Source organism: Dermacentor andersoni, chromosome 3 (assembly GCF_023375885.2).
Source record: "Dermacentor andersoni chromosome 3, qqDerAnde1_hic_scaffold, whole genome shotgun sequence".
Classification (NCBI taxonomy): domain Eukaryota; kingdom Metazoa; phylum Arthropoda; class Arachnida; order Ixodida; family Ixodidae; genus Dermacentor; species Dermacentor andersoni.
In genome coordinates, this window is record NC_092816.1 from 140418225 (window position 1) to 140440641 (window position 22417).

Here is a 22417-nt window from a genome sequence, read left to right on the forward strand (position 1 = left end):
AATGGCCTGTCGACGGCGCGCAAGCCCGAAGAGCATCCGCGTACGAGAACGTGGGAGGTTCGGGTCGTGTTGGTGGCGAGGGATGAACCACTTTGCCGATTTCTTCCCGAATGACATCCGTAAGAACCGCGGCACTGGGAGGTGCCGGAGCCGATGCATAGGACTTCTGCAGTTCTTCTCGAACAATTTGTCGTATTAGCTCGGTAAGGGACTCCCTGTCATCATTTGCAGGTACGAGAGAGCATGCAGCAGTCATGGTGGTCTGGCGTTCATACTGCGAGAGCCGCTGCTGAAGCATACGTTCCATGACTGTTGCCTCACGAACGAACTGAGAGACTGTTGTAGGAGGATTGCGCACGAGGCCCGCGAAAAGCTGTTCCTTTACGCCTCGCATTAACAGACGCACCTTCTTGTCTTCTGGCATTAGTGGATCGGCCCGACGGAACAATCGCGTCATGTCTTCAACGAACATGGTGACGGTTTCGTTTGGCATTTGGAACCTCGAAGACAGTGCCTGTTCGGCTCTTTCTTTCCTTTCGGGAGTGCTGAAGGCTTTGCAAAGCAGTCGGTAAAACTCCTGCCAGCTGGTAAATGAGGCTTCGTGGTTCTCGTACCATACTCTCGCCGCGTCTAAAAGGGAAAAGTAGACGTTCTTCAACTTACGGCGATTGTCCCAGTCGTTAAAGGCGGCGACCCGGTCGAAATGGTCCAACCAGTCTTCAACGTCCTCAAAGGCGTCGCCAGGAACGGGTTAGGCGTGCGAGGCGCGTTGAGAATGCATGGTACGGCAGCATTCGCGATCCCCTCGGTTTGGCTTGCGGTAGTTGTTGACATCTTCCTCACGGAGCTTGCCAGGGGACTGTATTGCGGTGGAAGACCTTGGAGGCGATGGCTGCTTCGATAGATTTCTGCCGTCCCCGAGGTACTGGGGTCGGTAGCTTCTGGTTCAGGACCCGTAGGCATACGATGGATGCGTACCCAGCACCTCCACCAGTTTGTCACGAGAGGAAAAGCCAGTCAGTCAGTTCTAAGTGAACGGCCATTTACAGTTCGTTTTTGCAGCAGCTACCACGCACACTTCTTCTTCCTCGACTTCTAGCGTAACTAGTGCGTGCCAATACACACACACACACACACACACACACACACACACACACGCACGCACGCACGCACGCTTGAGTGATGCTACAAGGTAAATAGAACAAGTATTTAATTTTGACTGGTCGACCAGTCTTCATGAGGGTTTACAAAAAAGTGGCACTTTAGCACTGATAGTGAACAAAAGAAGACAGTGTGCTTAGCCATCCTTAGGGGAAAAAGAAAAGAAAAACGTGCAAGAGATACATCAAAGCAAAAAGGACAGTGGTGACAGTGATAGACTCTAGGAACTTCGACATCTTTACAGCAGCTTTAGCAGCAACGTTGCAGGGCAGGAGGAACATTGAGTTCCATGTTTGTAGGGCAATGACAGTGGAAGCGAAAAGATATAAGTCGGAGAAGAGGGAGAGGGGCAGAGTGTAGCAGCAGCTAGGTCCCTGTTGTAACGAGGCAGGGAGAAAGCAGAAGCCCCACTGTACCAGCGCGCATGCTGTCATTGTAGGAGGAAAGCGCAAGTTAGTTAAGATAGCGGGAAGCACAAGAGACGGAGCCTAGAAGGAAGAGAGAAAGGCGGTAACTTGTGGAAAGGAACACACGGGGTCAAATACATACAGGTTGTTCCACGCAATTCGAACCAAGGATCTTAAGAAAACAGTTAGCCGCAGCTGAATAAGACTAGCGGCATATGGTTTGCCGTTATGTGGCACTCCTCACAGTATTTTTATATACTGCCTAATTAGTTAATTAACTAAGATCAATTATGCAAGATATTTAATATTCACTTTAGGGCCAAGCGCATTTCATTGCGTTGTAGGGGGGGTTCAGGAATGACTGATACAATTTTTTATGGCAATGTACATGCTACGTGGTGATTTTTTTTGGCGTTTAAAGAAAGCCCGCAAAATATGAAATAAAACCATGTGACTGCACTCATGCGCTATCCTATTGCCGTGCTCTCGACCATGGTTCCTGTGAAAGAACCGTGCGCGTAGACCGTGGCGAAGTGAGTGGCCGCAGCTCTAGTAATCTGCTTCACAGTGCGTCAGCACCTATGGTGATGGCACATGCAAGGAAAGCACCGTCTTCCCTGATAAACGACAGGCTTGACGCATGGTTGAGAGTGCTGCTACGTAATCGTTCCAGTCAAGTACCACCAGTGCACCACATTTGTCCATTGGCTTAATAAAAATTGTTTGATCGCCCCACAGCGTTCGCAATGCTTCCCTCATCCTCCTTTGAGAGGTTACTGCAAACAGGACGGTGCCTCTCATACTCTTCTATAATGTCTTCTAGAACTGTGCAAATATACATGACCAAGTATTTATCGCATTGCTCACCAGGTGTAAATGATTTATCAGTCTAAGTAGCTGATTATGACTCACATCGACAGTTGTGCAACCATATTATTCCTTTAGGTGCAAGTTTTTTTCTGAAATCATCCAACTCTTGGAATAACCGAAACTCATTCAGCCTTCCGGACGCTGTACAAAAAGCCAGTCCTTTCGAGAGGAGATTTAGCTGAGCACTGGACAATGGGCTACTGGACAACTTGATGACATTTGAGGCACTGCCCATAGTCTGTGGGATTCTCACACCCATGCTCTTGGGACAAAGGAACGACAACACAGTGGTGCAAACAATCACAACGGCATTTATTGCACCTTTCATAGATCAATGCCTGCTAGGCGAGTTGCTATCCACAAAACATACCGATGGGCGCGCGACAAATCTAGAAGTCCCGACTCACCGCGACCGGATAACAAGTGAATATGTTCGCCCCATGCTGGATCCCAACGCCTGGTCGTTCGCGCGTACGGTCACGCAAACGGTGGCGCGTTCGAATGAGGCCTCACAAGACGGTCTCGCAGACCATGGATCGGTGCACGGGCGGAACGTCCGTGCTGCTTGACGACCTTGAACCAAAGAAGAGGAGCCTTCTCCTTTCAGCGTCCAAGTAACCCCGCCGTGAGGCGGCGTTAGCAGCCCAACACTTGCGCCATCTCTCATACTGTGCTTCAACCACACCAACCACCGCTGGCCCCAGGCCACGCGGCGAAGCCGGATTACAGGAGACGGGAGCTATGCAGGAAAACAACGTATCAGGGGACGCGTAAGAGTCGCGCATCCCCACAAGTCTCAAGCCTTTTTTTATTGGTTGCTCCAAGACAACTGGCCAGTTCAGATTCAAAAATTAGATTCTCTGGTTTTACACACCGAAACCACAATTTGATTAGGAAGCATGCCGTAGTGGGGGACTACGAATTTTGACCACCTTTAATCTTTAATGTGCCCCACTGCATGGGACATAGGTCTTCTTGCATTTCACCTCCATCGAAATGCGGCAGTGGCAGCTGTGATAGAATCCTGTGACCTCGTGATTAGCAGTGCAACACCCTAGCCACTAAGCCACCACAGCATGTTGGTTCAGATTCAAGACTATAACTTTCAAACTTGGTGCTGATGGTCGCTGGAACATGGTTACCCTCGCGTTTCTCTTTCGTTGTTTTTAGATGTTAAAGTCTTTCTTTACCCCATACTTTAACAGTTCCAGAGTCTCTGATTCAGAGAAATTTGATTGAGATAACTGCAGCTGCTTCTCACATTTTAGCTATGAGGCTATATGGTCGGTATGCTATGCTACCATCTGAGTGAACTTAAGCAAGGCTTCCTGCAGACTATATTTCACCCCTACTCTCTTACGCTTCCATCAAATGCATCCATTGCTGGCTTCTGTTTCACCTGAAGGCCCTTCAGTGCTATGCCCGAAGCCAAATAGTTATTGAAATTCGAGCCATGCATCTCAAACCACCTGAACTTATCAACTGTTTTCCGCAATGTCATGAACTCGCAGGACTAAAAGGTGCCAGATAGGGCCGTACCTGAAGGGTTGGTCAGCCAATCTCGTTGACGTCATGCAGCTGACAGCCTCTGCACAGGTACGGTGATTTTTGTAGTGTCTACTCCCCTATTGGCAATTGGTGCCCCTCGTTCTCCCTAGGCTCCAGGCATATCAAGTGTGTCAAAGAGACATGTCGGCAGTCAGGGCTGTCCCAGGGGGCAGCCTGGGCACCACCTAGAGAGGATGGAGAGTGCCGCCGCATGGACTTCGTGCAACCATTCATGGAGCGATCAAGCCAAGAACCCCGAGACCATCTGCTGTCCCACTGGAGCACACACCTCAGGCGATTAACAAAGATGGCTGCCCTCTCGAAGCTGGGGTGCACACCGTCAGCTTTAAGTTTTCTGCTGGGGGGCAGCTACTGGAATTCATGGTCGATGCAGAGCACATTCCTTGCCGTCAGGCAGTAATTTTGAAACAAGGCATTGATCTGGTGTACCTCTTTGTTGAAGTGCTCGACTAATGGTCTATTGCTACACGCTTGGCATCGGTTTGGTGCCCTCGACCACAACAAGGTGGTGAGTAACTATTTCATTTCAGGGCACAGCTTTCAAATTATGGCCAGCAGGTTCTTGTACTGCTGGAAGACCATGTTATCAGACTTGGAGGCGAGATCGTTCATGCCCACGTGTAGCACAAAGGTGTCGCAGAGTATGGCACAAAGTCCAAAAATGACACGTTGTCCTCAATCGATGCACAGGACTGCGAGATGAAAGCTGGGGTGTCGTCCTGCACCAACACTGCACCACCCTTGCCCACCGGCTTAATGTCAATGGCTTGATCGTCTCGCAGCATTCACAATGCTTCCTCTTCCCCTGAGAGGTTACTGCGAACAGGACAGTGCCTCTCACACTCTTCTATAATATCTTTTTGAACTGCAGAAATGTACATGTCTAAGTACTTGTCACATTGCTCACTAAGGATCCATGATTTATTGGAGAGTTCAGGAAGCTCATTATGACTATCCTATACAGTTGTGCGATCATAGACATATTCCTATAGGTGCAAGTTCCTGGCAATATTGTCCATGTCTTTCCTCTCCCGCTGTACTTCTTGTCCTGCAAACACAGCACTCCGCCTTCAGCTTGCCCTGAGTCTTCCCAGAAGACAGCTGTTCCAGTAGCTCCCGACAATGCATGTTAGGTATGCGTAGTCACCAAATTGTGTTGAACATGTTATATCCTGGAACTATGGCTCTCTAAAATCAAACCAGGCAGCTCAAGATTTATTCTGGACCTCAAGAGTGCACTAAATGACAAGTGGCTTTACATTTAGTGGGAACGAAGTATTTTTATTGTAGCAAGTATAAGACAAAGGTTGCAGTGATTACACTAACAATCCCAAATGCTACCGATAAGAAAGGAAACTGCAAAAAAAGTGCACATATTTATGATCTCTGAAACAATGCGAGGCACTCAAATAAAGCAGTAATAAAAAAAGAAACATTGGTTGTTGGGATTTTTACAAGTGAAATGCTTCTATTCTATTATGTGTTCATATTTGAAGCTAAAAATTATTAAAGCATATCTACAATTTGGTACCTAATGTCAGGTACAGTTTTAGATTAGAAACAAGTTCTTGTATCATTACGTCCCTTGTGTAAAGCTCTCGATAACTTTCTGCTTGTCTTGGAAGGGCGAGACCTTTTTTTCACTGCACCCTATGACCTCATCCAAATACTGAAATGTCGGAGGGTGGAAAAAGAGCGCTCAGCTGTGGCTACACTAACTGACAATACAGTGAGGATTTGCAACAGGGTCATTATGGTTGGATACAGTTTGATATCAAATTACTCAAAAGCTGCCATAGCTGCTGGTGGCAGAAGAATGCCCTTCACTTTTTAAAGCGAAGCTTTCTTTGCCTTTTCTTTCGACTTTTCTACTGTTGATGCTGCTTGCATGCCATGTTGGGAGGTGGTTGAGAGCTCACGGCAGGAGTGTGGGAGACAAGGTAGGCAATGTCAACGACATTTCAGTAGAGTAGGGCGACAATACTGTCCGACGCGCCCTGGAGGAAGCCACAATGCCCTCTGGGAGCCGTATCAGGTGTAATCCCCCGCAAAAGCATTGCAGGAGCTGCCGCACTTGGGAGGCTCACACGCAATAGCAACGACAGTCCAGGGAGGAGGGAGAATGTTAGAGAGGGAATAGAGAGAGAGAAGGCAGCGAATGGGTACAGCCGGATCCCGTACCAACACGGTCAGGAAATGGGTGATTAACCTTCCCCCTCTGCGCTGGTAGCAGTTCAACTAACCTGACACAGGAGAAAGAAAATGCGTCGTGAGAAAGCATTGCTCATTTGGGCTCTTTTCAGTAAAGGAATCAGTGAATGAATGACATGCCTCTTTGTGTTCTGTGCCCACAGAACTTAAATTGAGCACTGCCAACCCTACATTATTACAGCCAACATAGATGTCTCTGATGGCTTAGTCAATGGCAATGTTGGCTTAATAAGGTACATGGAAACTAATGAGAACGACGATCCACAATGTCTGTGGCTTGAATCTCCTAATGCGTCAGTCAGTATCATCATAAAGACCAAGGCAAAAAAATGCCAGGTTGCACCAGCCTGCAATATAACCCCAGTGGGTGCCCCGTAGACAAGTGTAATGTGACCGTAACTTTTTACAAGCGCGATAACGTTACTTGCATGAGGGTCAACTTTCCTCTCGTAGTACAAGCCAATGCAATCACCATCCACAAATCACAGGGTGGCACGTATGCACAGGTTGTGCACGACTATGGTGAGTGGCCCCCTTTGCGGCTTATGTACGTCACACCATCGTGTGCGACTGCTGTTGAAGGCTTGTACCTAACAAATAGAAACGATGACTTCACATTTAAGCACTTGTCTTGATTACAAGATCGACAGGCTGCAACAAGCCACAAGAAACGGAGACATCTCAGTCATGTCCTTCAATGTTCAAAGTCTACACGACTACGTCCCGGTCACTGAAGCGGATTGTGTGGACATCATCGCCTTGTCGGAAACATGGAGTGCTGACCCACAACCCATCACTGGTTTCCAACAAGTGTGCTACTGGAAGCAACAGTCTGTCAGGTGCACTGGAGTGGCCATTGAAAGAATGAAATGGCTGTCCATTTATCCACTGAACCAGAAATGTTGTCCTTACCACCAGATTGCAAAGACAGGCACGCACTGATTGACGGCACTGCTGACGCATGCATTGTACAACTGAAGCAACAGGACATCAACATTGCACTGGTCGGGGTCTACATCAGCCTCTTGGTGAAGCAAAAAGAAATCAAACACTTCTTTGCACTCAGGTTTGCTCAATATGCACCCGGAGCATTGATCCCTGGTTATGACAGCCCCAGTGTAAATAAAATGCCATTGGTATTCACCAGAGATTACAACGTTGATCTGAGGAAAGCTGAAAACCAATGGCTGGCAACGTTTATGCTAGAGATTTTCAGTGTGCGCCTCGTGAGCTACGACTCCACCACACCACTACCAACTTCCAGAGCTGGTGGTGCAATCGATCACATTTTTGCAAAGGGAATTCATACGATTAACGTTCAGCAGTACGTTTCGCACTTCTTCATTCATGGGCCCTTGCTTACCATTCTACTGGCATCACGGCATGAGCATGACACTACGCAAGCGGCCGTTTCGCATATCAACACTTCTGCGAAGATGTGATGCGCCGTGTGAGCCAATGACAGTGCTTACCTTCTCGCTGGCTACAAACAACGGCACACAACACGTCTCAAGCAATGTGTCAAGCAAACACATCCCTCTGTGTGTTCTGTGTATTACATGGAAAAACACAAATGGTGCAGGCAAGGTGACATTTTATGTCACATCACCACTGTCAAATGCCATCATCACCACCAAACACTGTCAATGAGCACAAACAGCACAGAAAGCTTCGTTTACATCGATTTCCACAGTGTGTGGGATCTGCATATTTTTCTTGCAGGCAGTGGGAAGCACATGCTTCATCTGCCTCGTGCCTCAATGCATATCTGAAACTCGAGCTTAGGCAACCTCGAGTACACATGGGAAGATGCCCTGCCATATCGGCCCGTTCGCTTTGGGCACATATAGCAGATTACTTCTAAAACAGAGTGCATGAGCTGCATATGTGCTCAGCCATGCACAGCCATAGCTGCACTAGAAAACAAGACATGCGCCCACCCTCCTCCCCTTGAGTGTGCTTGATCACGTTACCGTAAGCTTGCTCCACTGCCTCCCCACCCCCCAATTTTCCCCTTGCTCCTGCAGGAAGACACGTTGGAAGATGGTGCTAAACAAACTTTCATCCTTCTCAGCTAGCTCTAGCGCGCTTTCCCTCATGCCCAAAGCATACAGCATGCGGGGAACAATAGGATTTTATTGCACTTGAACTTTACTTGGAACCTGACGCTGCTCTGCTTTGGTGGTCGCTCTTAGTCACACGACGTGCGATTTGGGAGGTGCATTCACAAGCAGCTGCTTGTGATTCAGCCATTTGGTCATTTGCATCCACAGAAGTATTCACTTATTGTTTCGGTATTCCTTTGCGGTGGCAGTAAAATTACATTACGTTGAAATCGTGTATAGACACACTTTGTTATACTGAGGTGCTAAATGCATGGTGTTCTATGGACAAGAAGTTATAAAAAGTTAGATACTAAATTATATTGATAATTTCATTATACTGGAGTTCGCTATAATGGGGTTGAACCATATAACATAATTCACAGTATAACTAAAGAAACAGAAGTTCATCATCGCGTCAGCTGGGGTCGACAGCAATGTGCTGACAGCCATATTGAGGTTTCTGTGGTCCACACTAGAGTGAACATAGAATGCAGGAGGAAATTAGCGTACAGTTCCAGTTAATTTACTTTGTTCTTCACTGGCTTCAAGGTTAGACGACTAGGCCCCTCAATGACTTGAGCACATGGTAGCAGCACGAGTTAAGAGCTGTTGATGTTTTATTCCAACGAACACCACTGTGTTAATCCGGGACCAAGCCTGAACATCCTCTCTCTCTCTCACAACAGAACACCACTCTTTAATCTTTAAACCCTTGATTGGCGCAAACGGTGGCACACCAGCCTAACATATATGACAACTCCTACTCTAGCATCCACAAAAGCTCTTGCAACAAACATGGCATTGGTCACAACAGTAAAACAATGTGCAACATACAGAAGAAAGGCTCACTGGATGACACACGTTGTCTCACTCTGAACCCTCGACACTAAGCCTAGGCCTTGCTTGTGGGTTCCAAGGACGCAAGCTCTCATATGTGGCAATAAATCATTCCCACCATTCCCATTTGCACTTACACATGCATGCAGGGTGACCATCTTTGGCAACAAACCAGCATGCCAGCTGCAACAATGCTTCCAAGAAGGCATGGGCATGGCTATTTGGATTATCAGGTGACTGATGGACAGCCATCCCACAAACGCTAGGAGAACTCAGAAGCTGCACATGGTTGTGGACTACATTAGTCTGTATTCCGCAAAAGTAAACAGTAACAATGGCTTGGTGGCAAATGCCCGCAGAAGCACACAATGGCAGACGAGAAAGTGAACATTGACACTGTCTGCGTGGCCCCAAGGCAGTGCGCAAGTGCCAAGCAATGGTACTGAAACCACAGGTGGTTGTGGAGCGCGCCACCCCGATTCCACGAACATGCATTCATGTCGGGTGTCGAATGTCTGCAAAGCGATGACGGCCGTTGTCGACAAAGTCAACGTGAACCACTTCTGCAGGGCTCTGGGCCATCCCGCAATTGCATGTGGCTGCTAAGAGGCAAACAAGCATACCCCGTCCTCTACTCCCAACGCCAGTCTCTTCATATGCTTCCCATTCAGTTTGGAACATATTCCTTTTGTTCCAATCTAGGGCGCGTTTTGGCACCACAGTAGATGAAAGCATGCGTGCCAGCGTGGAATGCAACCGACACCTGAGGAGACTGTCTCACTGTAGCAGCCCCCATCATGGACACACAGCAACATAGCCAGCAACAAATCTGCCCTGCGCTACAAGTCACAAACTGAATTGTGCTAATGCTCTACAGTTCGAAGACTACTAGGAGGCTTAGTGCACCGAGAGTGCTTACCACACCATCTCCAGAAACGGGAAATGGTCACTATTATTATCACAGCTTGGGGTGACTCAAGTGAACATACAAGTTCATGGTGGCAGTACATGGTCACAGTCCCCATTTGAATTAACGCCTCTCCTATATCATGTGAGAGATGCAAGACCAACCTAGGCCTAGAGGCCAGCATTCTTAAATATATATATTTATACTAACATTACTGTGCTAATTTCAAAGCATCATAGCTCTATGGTAATAGCTCTGTGGTTAGCACATCCAGCTCCCAATTGCATATTGCCAGAGGGATGTGAGTTCGATCCCCTGTGGTGGTAGAGGGCAAAGTATTGTTTCTTTTTTTTTGCCACGTGACGAAGGTGAAGCTGAGGATGAGAAAGTGGCCCGATGATGACCACATGACAATGGCATAACAGAAAGGCTGGACACAGAAAACCCAGTTTCAATTTTAGAACTGCTGTTGCAGTAAGACAACAACAAAACCAACACACAGCATTGGCAATATCAGAAGCGAGAGACATATGTCGTAATTTGTCGTAGCATAGCACTGGTGCATTCCAAAGTTGGTGCTGTCACGTAAGGAGTCATCATGCTTTTGGGTTACAAAAGTGTTACTGCATAACTTACACCACCTTTGCCCGTTTTACCACGTGGGATATACATAGGGTCCTCCATTTTAGGGTAAAACACAATAATTCCCAATTTTGGAACCACGAAAACAATTCATGAAAATCGGGCTATACCCAGTTGTCCCCGAAGTTTGCTCTTTCATAAAGGATAATAATAAATGCAGGTGTTAAAAGATTAATGGACCCTACCCACTTTTTGTGTGTATGCAGTCAAGATATAGCATATTAATATTATTAACCCATCAATCAGTATATCATATGATTTATTTTCACTTAAACTCAAGTAACTGCCGGTCTTGGGTGGATGAAAGTTTGTTGCTTTTCTAGAAGCCACATTAGCATAAATATGGCAATAGCTATTGCATTGCCTTTCCTGCGCGTCACGTACATGTAAGCGGCCATGTAAACAGCAGTTTAATGCACTAGGAAGTAAATTAACACAGCTCTGGTTTTTCCCTGCATGAACCCCAAATTTGCAAATGGTAGCTGTGGTGTTGATAGGATGTTTACCCAACTACTTTATGTTCGAAGATGAGTTGCTGATTTGTCTAGTTGGTATCCCATTAATTTTGCTGCAAGAGCGCATATTGGGAACCAGTCAAACATGACTATAGCAGACAAGGACGAAAGGCCGGACAGTTCTAATGTGAACACAGAAATGCTTCGAATGTATATGGTCAAGAAAGGCTTCCAATAAGATTAAAAGCATCCCACCTCCTGCAAAGCAGGCCTGTGCATACTTCTTTGTGACTTTTTCCTTTGTTGAAAAGCTTGCAGAACCCCCAGAACCTGACTCTTACACTGGCTGATGTTTTTATTTTACCTTTTAGGAAGAGCACAAGTCTTATTTAGGCCCATAAGGAAGAATTAACAAATCGGGTTCTTAGCAAACAAAAGCCTAAAAAATTTTTCGGCAAGCCTGTTGGCAAACAGCCCGCAGTGCAGAATGAAAAGGTGCACAAAAGGGTGTGAAGGAGCAGGAACTTACTGCACGATGTCTGGAGAGGACTGCACGTAAGCCTGCAGTGCGAGGACTGCCATGTCGACAACCTGAGGGTAGATGCTCTGTAAGTAAAGGCAAGAAAAAAGAAGTTGTGCAGATTCCACACACTGTTCGAATTGCTGTAAGGGAAGCTTTGATAAATAGGCAAGACAAAACAGTGCATCGTGATAAGGAATGCTTGGTTTGAAAGAACGTCTTGAACAGACTTTGAGGCTGGCGCAAGAAAGTCTGTCATGAGCTCAAAACGCGCAAAAGTATTTTGGCCGAAGTGCCATGACACGACAACTCAAAGTTAGTGACCGGGCCCTCGTACTACTCCCAGCCAGCAAAAGCAAGCTAATTATGCATTGGAAAGGTTACAGGAAAGAAGAATGACCACAACTACTGGTTGGACCTGAGAGGCAAAACAAGACTGTTTCACATTAATATGCTGAAGCTATACGAAGGACGTCAAACAGAAGTAATTTCTCAGGTTTCATCGCTCGTCTGCAGTGTTCGCTACTCCAGGGCAGCCCAAATGCAGTGCACTATAGAGACGAGGTTGGGTCGCCACAACTACTTGAAGATAACATCCTAGATACCCTGAAACAGTCGATATTGAGCATCCGATAGGCAAGTTTAAAAATCAAGCCTCAAAAATAACTAGCTGGCACAACTTCCATCATTTCTCTCAGTCATCAACAAGAAGACAGCAACATGCAACTGATTGAAAGAAAAATGACTGATCTTGCTTGCTTAGTGCAGTGAACTGACATACTGTCATTATGCGACATTCTGCGTACATTGCATGTTGCTGAAACATTTATGTTCCCTGTCTTGCACACATTTCAGGCAGTTTTCTGGGGTTTTTTTTATAAAAAAAACTTTCGAAGGGGGGCAGGGGGGGCTTTTGTCATCTTCAAGAGGAGTATGGTAGCGCGATTCAAAGACGGGACAAGAGAAGACACAAAGGGACACGTAAAACTCTTGCTTGGGCTAGTTGGTTCATGCTTGAAGTAGGTAAAGGCAAGGCGCAGAAGACCAGGACTTAGGAAGAAGAACACAAACGACAAGACGGGCGCCACTCGGACTTGAGTATTTTGCATACGCGCCTGACGTGCCCAGAAGACGGTTCCAAGACGCCGAAGATAGACTGTACTTCCAAAGGCACCAGCTTTTTTCTCAAGCAATACGACACCACTCGAGACTGGCAAGCTGATACGGCGATCAAGTTGACGCACAAAATGGCAGGATCGTTGCGAAAGCTTTGATGAAAGAAAGGGCCCAATGTAGAAGAAATATGCTCAAGTAAAACTCTTGCTTGGGCTAGTTGGTTCATGCTTGAAGTAGGTAAAGGCAAGGCGCAGAAGACCAGGACTTAGGAAGAAGAACACAAACGACAAGACGGGCGCCACTCGGACTTGAGTATTTTGCATACGCGCCTGACGTGCCCAGAAGACGGTTCCAAGACGCCGAAGATAGACTGTACTTCCAAAGGCACCAGCTTTTTTCTCAAGCAATACGACACCACTCGAGACTGGCAAGCTGATACGGCGATCAAGTTGACGCACAAAATGGCAGGATCGTTGTGAAAGCTTTGATGAAAGAAAGGGCCCAATGTAGAAGAAATATGCTCAAGTAAAACTCTTGCTTGGGCTAGTTGGTTCATGCTTGAAGTAGGTAAAGGCAAGGCGCAGAAGACCAGGACTTAGGAAGAAGAACACAAACGACAAGACGGGCGCCACTCGGACTTGAGTATTTTGCATACGCGCCTGACGTGCCCAGAAGACGGTTCCAAGACGCCGAAGATAGACTGTACTTCCAAAGGCACCAGCTTTTTTCTCAAGCAATACGACACCACTCGAGACTGGCAAGCTGATACGGCGATCAAGTTGACGCACAAAATGGCAGGATCGTTGCGAAAGCTTTGATGAAAGAAAGGGCCCAATGTAGAAGAAATATGCTCAAGTAAAACTCTTGCTTGGGCTAGTTGGTTCATGCTTGAAGTAGGTAAAGGCAAGGCGCAGAAGACCAGGACTTAGGAAGAAGAACACAAACGACAAGACGGGCGCCACTCGGACTTGAGTATTTTGCATACGCGCCTGACGTGCCCAGAAGACGGTTCCAAGACGCCGAAGATAGACTGTACTTCCAAAGGCACCAGCTTTTTTCTCAAGCAATACGACACCACTCGAGACTGGCAAGCTGATACGGCGATCATGTTGACGCACAAAATGGCAGGATCGTTGCGAAAGCTTTGATGAAAGAAAGGGCCCAATGTAGAAGAAATATGCTCAAGTAAAACTCTTGCTTGGGCTAGTTGGTTCATGCTTGAAGTAGGTAAAGGCAAGGCGCAGAAGACCAGGACTTAGGAAGAAGAACACAAACGACAAGACGGGCGCCACTCGGACTTGAGTATTTTGCATACGCGCCTGACGTGCCCAGAAGACGGTTCCAAGACGCCGAAGATAGACTGTACTTCCAAAGGCACCAGCTTTTTTCTCAAGCAATACGACACCACTCGAGACTGGCAAGCTGATACGGCGATCAAGTTGACGCACAAAATGGCAGGATCGTTGCGAAAGCTTTGATGAAAGAAAGGGCCCAATGTAGAAGAAATATGCTCAAGTAAAACTCTTGCTTGGGCTAGTTGGTTCATGCTTGAAGTAGGTAAAGGCAAGGCGCAGAAGACCAGGACTTAGGAAGAAGAACACAAACGACAAGACGGGCGCCACTCGGACTTGAGTATTTTGCATACGCGCCTGACGTGCCCAGAAGACGGTTCCAAGACGCCGAAGATAGACTGTACTTCCCAAGGCACCAGCTTTTTTCTCAAGCAATACGACACCACTCGAGACTGGCAAGCTGATACGGCGATCAAGTTGACGCACAAAATGGCAGGATCGTTGCGAAAGCTTTGATGAAAGAAAGGGCCCAATGTAGAAGAAATATGCTCAAGTAAAACTCTTGCTTGGGCTAGTTGGTTCATGCTTGAAGTAGGTAAAGGCAAGGCGCAGAAGACCAGGACTTAGGAAGAAGAACACAAACGACAAGACGACAAGATCGCCGTATCAGCTTGTTCTTCTTCCTAAGTCCTGGTCTTCTGCGCCTTGCCTTTACCTACTTCAAGCATGAACCAACTAGCCCAAGCAAGAGTTTTACTTGAGCATATTTCTTCTACATTGGGCCCTTTCTTTCATCAAAGCTTTCGCAACGATCCTGCCATTTTGTGCGTCAACTTGATCGCCGTATCAGCTTGCCAGTCTCAAGTGGTGTCGTATTGCTTGAGAAAAAAGCTGGTGCCTTTGGAAGTACAGTCTATCTTCGGCGTCTTGGAACCGTCTTCTGGGCACGTCAGGCGCGTATGCAAAATACTCAAGTCCGAGTGGCGCCCGTCTTGTCGTTTGTGTTCTTCTTCCTAAGTCCTGGTCTTCTGCGCCTTGCCTTTACCTACAAAGGGACACACACAGCGCTAACTTCCAACACTGTTTATTGTCGAAAACCAGGTCGTACTTATACACTCAGACCACACGAGTCACAGGCACGTGAACAGATTAACAATCAGAGCGATACATTTTGTGATATGCTAAGCCATGCGAAAAAATTTCAGTTCTTTTTCAGAGAGAGCCAATGATGGTTTGCTGATACATGAATCCCCTAGGGCATCAATCTGCTCGGCTTCTATTATAAGTCTAGTGAGTTCGCACTTGTTTCTACCGGTAATGATTGTTGATTCGATGAGAGGGGAGCACTTATGTTGCTTACAATGAAGGGAGAGAAACCCATCTGATACAAGTTTGTCGACTTTATTTTTGTGTTCACGCAGTCTATCATTAATGCATCTGCCCGACTGTCCGACGTAATACTTCCCACACGATAAGGGTATAAGATATATTTATTTATTTATTTATTTCAAAGTACCTTACAGGCCCCAAGGGGAGCATTGAGTAAGGGGGGCGTCATTGAACAAATGACAAGAGAAAACAGATATATGAGCGCTAAAAAATGTGAGAGCTAAAAATGTTTGTAATGATCACATGCTTCCAAAACAGTGTTAAAAAAACGTTAAATCAATACAAAGAGTTATCGGGAAAGGAATGAAAAGTACATTTCACCCTAACATAAAAGGCGATGTAACACTTGTGCAAAATAACGTACATAGCGCGAGTACATAAAGCAAACAAAATTGAAACCACAATAACAAGAAAAAGAAAGTCACGTATTATATGACATGACATATGTACAGATGAAGATATTTGTTATGATGAAGACTGTAGGTTTTGATGAAGACTGTAGGCACTTTCTTTCTTTTCTGGTCTTGTCATATCATTCAGCCCATTCTAAACTGGTAAAAAGAGGAATGGCGAAAATGTGTTTCACTAACGCACTAACTAAATCATGCCATCATTGCACTGACGAAGCCTTCACACAACAAGCCATGTGGCTACATGAAGCAGACTATCCCAATCTTGTACTGACATCAGTTGCAGAGGGAATACTTCGGCAAGTGCAGCAATCAGGGACTGCTGAACGAGCGGAAAGAGATAGTAACCGAGAGAAAAAAAGACCAACAGTGATACCTTATATCCACCGGTTGTCGCACAACCTAAAGAAAATTGCCCGCCGAGGTAACACTGATGTGGTTTTTTCAGCACCCCACAAACTAATCAGCCTGTGCAGGAAAACAAGACCAGAAAAGAAAGAAAGTGCCCCTAGCTGCCAAGGTAAACACAGGAAGAAGTTCAGAGAATGTAACACTTCAATTATATATCGTATACCCTTATCGTGTGGGAAGTATTACGTCGGACAGTCGGGCAGATGCATTAATGATAGACTGCGCGAACACAAAAATAAAGTCGACAAACTTGTATCAGATGGGTTTCTCTCCCTTCATTGTAAGCAACATAAGTGCTCCCCTCTCTTCGAATCAACAATCATTACTGGTAGAAACAAGTGCGAACTCACTAGACTTATAATAGAAGCCGAGCAGATTGATGCCCTAGGGGATTCATGTATCAGCAAACCATCATTGGCTCTCTCTGAAAAAGAACTGAAATTTTTGCGCATGGTTTAGCATATCACAAAATGTATCGCTCTGATTGTTAATCTGTTCACGTGCCTGTGACTCATGTGGTCTGAGTGTATAAGTACGACCTGGTTTTCGACAATAAACAGTGTTGGAAGTTAGCGCTGTGTGTGTCCCTTTGTGTCTTCTCTTGTCCAGTCTTTGAATCGCACTACCATACTCCCCTTGAAGATGCATTACCAACAAGCCCACATTGCAACCCTCGTGAGCTTTTGTCATGTTGTGCACGGTATACTCATGTGGTGCGCAGTGTCGTTGGTGCTGTGCGGTGGGTGCGTAGATAAAATGATGCGAGCATGATGAAGACAAACCGGCAATGATGCTGGCATGTAGGGAACGTAAGATAAAGAAAAATAAGAAGACCAGAAATGACAATCAAACAATTTTTACCAATAGCAAACTAACATGCGAAGAACTAGAAAAAGGAAAAGGAAGTGCTGGGAGAAGCTCGTGGAGTAGGAGAGAAGCAAGTAGCACCAGGCCACAAGAGCTCGTCAGGTTCGGGTCCCAAAGCCCAGCTGCTGCCAGGCTACTCCATTTACCTGGCGATTCCTCAGCTAGCCACAGTCCGCTGTACTCTGACCGAGGTAAATTTCAGCCCTGGGCCTTCCGTTGGTTGTCTGAGAACAGACTGTGCCAGGCCTACCCTGCTGTTCGATCCTAGTCTACCCATGACCCGTCCGCTCATGCCATGCGTGTCCCTGCCGTCATCGTGAAGCAGACTCTACTGACCCACCGACAGTACGACGACATCCACAGGGTGAATGCTTACAAACATTGTTTATCACGGTGTGGGACAGTTCCGTGGGACTTTATTGGTTGGCCAGTATTAGACAAGTATGCGGTACTTGCATGTTTTCTAGTGTTTATCTAGCTTGGTCACTTTCAGTTCTCTTATCGTGTTGAAATAGAGTGACTCAAAATGCAAACAGCCTCGTTCCTCTCGGCAACAAAGGTTTCCCCTCCATTACCGTGATTTTTCAAACCTTCCCTCACAGAGCCCCTTTAAGTACAGTGCCCGATCAATTGTGCGGTACAGCGCACAAGGCTAAAACCGTCACTGGGTTTACATTGAAAGTATTATCTTTTCTTTGTCGGCATGCAACAACATGTGCCAGAAGAAGCATAGGTTCTGTAGTGCAGGTGCTTCATCAGCATGTGACGACATGCACCCGAAGATGCCTAGGTTCTGTATAAAGGCCAAGTGCGATAAGATTGTGTAGCGTGCATTGTTTCTCATGGGTGCAAGAGAAAACATGCGAGGGTGAGCAGAAAATGATAGTGGTAGGATGCACACGGTCGTCCCGCATGCCCAATCTTGAAGATTGTGTCATTGAGTGTGTGGTAATGTGATTAAACACGCGCAGTAATGTGATAAAACACACGCTAAGGTTTCCGCCGTACTTTTTTTAAGCCAGGCGGAAAAGTAGGGCGCACACCGTACTGTTGGGTCTTAGCTGCTAGTGCATCTTTTCTCATCATATTTATGGCATGTGACATTACAGTAGCTAATGACAAATCGAACCTACGCCTTCGGCTCAGGCTTGTCCAAAAAGTGACCCTTGGGAGTGCCAAATTTTGTTCAATACATGTATAACTGTTGCGCGATTTTTGGATATCAATTTCGCGGGAGTTTTTCTCTAGTCAAATACGTAAGACCTGCCATGACCGACAGAGTAATCAGAGTTATCCGTCAATTTGAATGAAGAGAGCTTGAATTACCAGGAATTCACTGTATTTCTACTACCAACATGTAAAATTGAAAGAAAAAGAAAAAACTTTTTTTTAATGTGCCCATTTGAATTGTGCTTTCAATGTACAAGCTGGTGCTCTAACTCTAGAACATGGGACTTCCACATCTCACATGGTAACATGTGGTAAAGGTGCTTTACAATGCTGACAATATGCTAAACAATATGTCTATTTGACAATATTAGACAATATGCCTACATCTTTCTTGATGACCATGCTGATTGCATCACATTAAACAGAGTCCATGAAAGGCAAGTGCAACTCAGGATTCTTGGAGAATGTACCTCAGTTTTTGCAGTAAGGAAAAACAAAGAGTATTCTTAGAGCGTCACATTGTGCCCAGTGTGTAAAAACTAAGTGTTGCATTGCGAAATATTATGATAATCATAATAAATAATAAGGACACCCTGAGTACTGCAGAATGCGAGAAAGACACACCGAGGTGGTCCCGTTTTCACAGGTTGTGCCACTGGGAGAAGAGTGGCACTTTACATCAACTAAGCTAAGAAAACTCCAATGCATGGGAATGACACCATGTAACATCATTTCGCCAAAGAACAGCAAGAGCACTCGGCTACTGCTGTACATTCACCTACTGCTGTACTAGCAACTGCTAGATGTTTACTTCTGTCCCTCTTTCTTATACATGGTGTTATTCATCTAAGCTTATGCGTATTCGCAGAAAAAACTACTGTAATGAAATCCTGCTGCATTTGATGACAGTCATGTGCTATCCTGCAAAAAGTAATTGCAACCACGTCTCCACTCCATTTATATACAATTGCAAAACTGGCAGTAAAGATGACTAAATACATCACTGTGCTGTGCTGCACCACTCTCATTCCTGCACCCACTGCCCGACTGATGCAGTACGGTGATTCAAGTGACTCAGCATTGGACGCATCATCGCCTGCTGGTGACAATGTTCCTGGCACAGAGCCAAGACAGCACGCTTGTCGCTGCGTGGAGAGTACTGACGGCCGCAGACACCGACACATTCGATATCAAATCACGCAATGTCTCGTGAAAGCGATCGTATCTCTGAAAGTGATCGTTCGAGAATTCTGCCCCTGGAAAATGCAAAGTGAAAGCGAGATGATGAGCCCTTTGGGAATGACAAAAGTAACTGGTGCTACCGCACTGCCACTGCAGTGTGTTGTCATTATTGCAAACGAACATGGCAAGTGGGGTTACTGCAATCTTGGTCTTGTGATCCACTGCACCATTGTAAACCAACAAAATGACAGCCTAGTGACGGTGGGCTGTGATCATGACGGTACGTGCGTGTACAGGGCACCATGTGGTGGTAGCCACTAACAGTGGCCGTGGTTCATGCCGAAGTTTTGCGCTGGACATGATTTTTACTGCACGCACGAGTGCTTTTGAGCCCACAGTTTCAGTCCGCCATGTTTCTTGCAGGACTCTGTTTATTAATGCTTACTGACAAGATTCCAACCATTGGGACTGTTCTAGGAACCTGTTAACTAGCTTTTACTGCTAAAAACACAGTAACCTCAACTTAACAAAATTTGCGATTTACTAATAACTTTTGTTGCTGCAAGTACGACTTTGTTATATACAGGTCTGTGTATATATTTGTGCTGCTAAACGTGGTAAAACCTTAGCAAGGTATTTGTCTTCACTGCTCTTACTCTTCTGTCAGTTAGCAGCCCTGTGTGCGAGCACAGTTCATCGAAAACAGAAACTGGTTCGCTATAAGCAGGAGGACAGTATGCAGTGGCTAACCTGGAGTGCTTTGACAAAGGCATGACTTGCCCCTTGGCACCTCAGCAGGTCACAACACTTGTCACAATCCATGGCAATGTTGGCAAGGCACCAGGCTGACTGTTCCTGCACCGCATTGCATTACAAACCACGGGTTTTCATACAGGCATGTCCCTCAGAACAACCAATTAGTTTTCAAGCCGGGGCAAATAGGAATGTGAAAACATTTGATCAGCATTCATAAATTTGACTATTCTTTTGATAGTTCAAATCCTCAAGTGTACTCATCAAACATAAAATTAGATAAATAGTACAATAAATTTCACTCTGCCAACCATAGTAAACAAAATGCGAGAAGTTATACAGCGCACTATACATCGCCAAGAGAGCAGGACCTTTCCTTCTAGACTGCAATCATTTGCACTCTCCAAAGAATATTGGGTATGTGAGCAAACTGCTCACTTGTTCTGAATGCTCCATTAAAGGTTTTAATAAACAATGTGTTACAATGTGCAATGCTTTGACAGAAACTTGCTAATATTATTAACGTATTAGAGTATAAACATAATTTTGCAATAATGCTGGAAAAGACCGCCTTTTACTCGGAAACTATTCGAAAGGTATTCAATGTTCAATATGATTTACTTCTGGTGCTATTTGATTCATATTCGATTCAGTATTAAATAGAGTAAAAGCACATTAATCTGACCCTCATTAATTTGGAAAATTGGATAATTCAGAGTTGTCCTCAAATCCCAGTGGGCATATGCATTATTTAACGCAATCAAACTCATGTTAATTAAGATATAATTGACCGCACATTGGTTAATTTAGACAACTCTGGAACTCGGCAAGTGTGGAGCTCCACAAATGTGTGATGCAAAAGAGCAACAACGGCACTAGCATCCAATTGAAACAAATTGGCAGAGTCTACATCGCCATAGTCACAAGTGGAAATCGTACATGAATGACTGCAACACTGGAATGCTTCTTGCCTATTTGTGCCTTTGAAGCCTTTATTCTTGCATTTACCGCCTCTCATGAGACCGCAATGGTCACGTGTCTTCAGAACGGTGTAGTTTCCATTCATGATCACGTCGACATCAACCACGGTTTTGTCCACAGTGGTTGCAGCAAACAATAGTATCATTTTAACTTGGTGCAAAGCTGTTGAGGACGAACAGCGCTGGCTACATCGCGATGGACAGGCAATCCGTGACCAGCTCACTGGCGAAAAAATAATCAGGATGTGCACGCCGTACTGAAACGCATGTTTCAGATAAAGACACAGCCATGCTGCCAACGAAGTCGTGAGGCCTTCGCTACTGCAAGCACTAGTCAGTCAGGAGATGACGAGAACTGCAGCTTTCGCATGGCATTTGTGCAAAATAGAAAGAGAATTTGCCCATTCAGTCAGTAAATAAAAGCATGTTGACGTAGTAAACATTCGTTTATTGTATTCTTGATACGCTCATTGGAATTTTTTTTCTTTCTCGTGAAATCTGAATTAACGAGGTTTTACTGTGTTGCTATTCGAACGAACCTAAGTGCAATTTGAACATTTCTTCTAGTACTTTATATATAAAGTGTTCTCTATATGATGCCTAATGTGGATATCTATTAATAAAAGACTATCCTGCAGGAAGTCATGCTAAACTGAACTTGCCCTGAGCGTTTGAATGTTGATGAGGTGTCTCTTCTGGCAGCGCTTGTCTCGTGCCGGGAGATGACTGCGATGGAAAGCCAATACCAATGTTTGGAAGTTATCCACAGGAGAGGTCTTATTTCTAGGTGTTCTTATATCAGCATCAAGCAGAATAGTAGTAGATGAAATAGAGCCTCTCCACCTCTGCCTTCAAGCCTCTCAGGCCCTAACAAAACAATTCCTTCGGTTGAGCGAGTCCACCGCTTGAACAGCCATGCATTGAAGAATCTGTGCTTGACTTTGCTCCCATTTCTATACGACCTTGAGTACACTTGGTGTCCTTGGCTTTCAACAACTTAAATGACCCCAGCGAATCAAAATACCGTGGATGCTTGAAGACGTTATGTGCAACCTCACTGTTCCTCCACTACTTTCTAAGTGATCTGCTCCTTCTGAGGAGGCTTGCTCACTGGTGCTGGAACACTTGGAAGTAGCATAACAGAATCATCTGCAAGTTTACAT

At 45.6% G+C, this 22417-nt stretch overlaps 1 protein-coding gene across 2 annotated transcripts in view; it reads right to left on the minus strand.

The window, feature by feature from the left end:
• Positions 1-22417, minus strand: part of LOC126525144 (uncharacterized) — a 76302-nt gene that overhangs the window by 39542 nt on the left and 14343 nt on the right. For both annotated transcript variants that reach the window (XM_050173197.3, XM_055067562.2), the window contains exons 5-6: positions 20272-20376; positions 11694-11770 (exon numbers count right to left, since the gene is read on the minus strand). In XM_050173197.3, coding sequence (XP_050029154.2) covers positions 11694-11770; positions 20272-20376 — 182 coding nt within the window. The remainder of the gene's footprint in view (positions 1-11693; positions 11771-20271; positions 20377-22417) is intronic.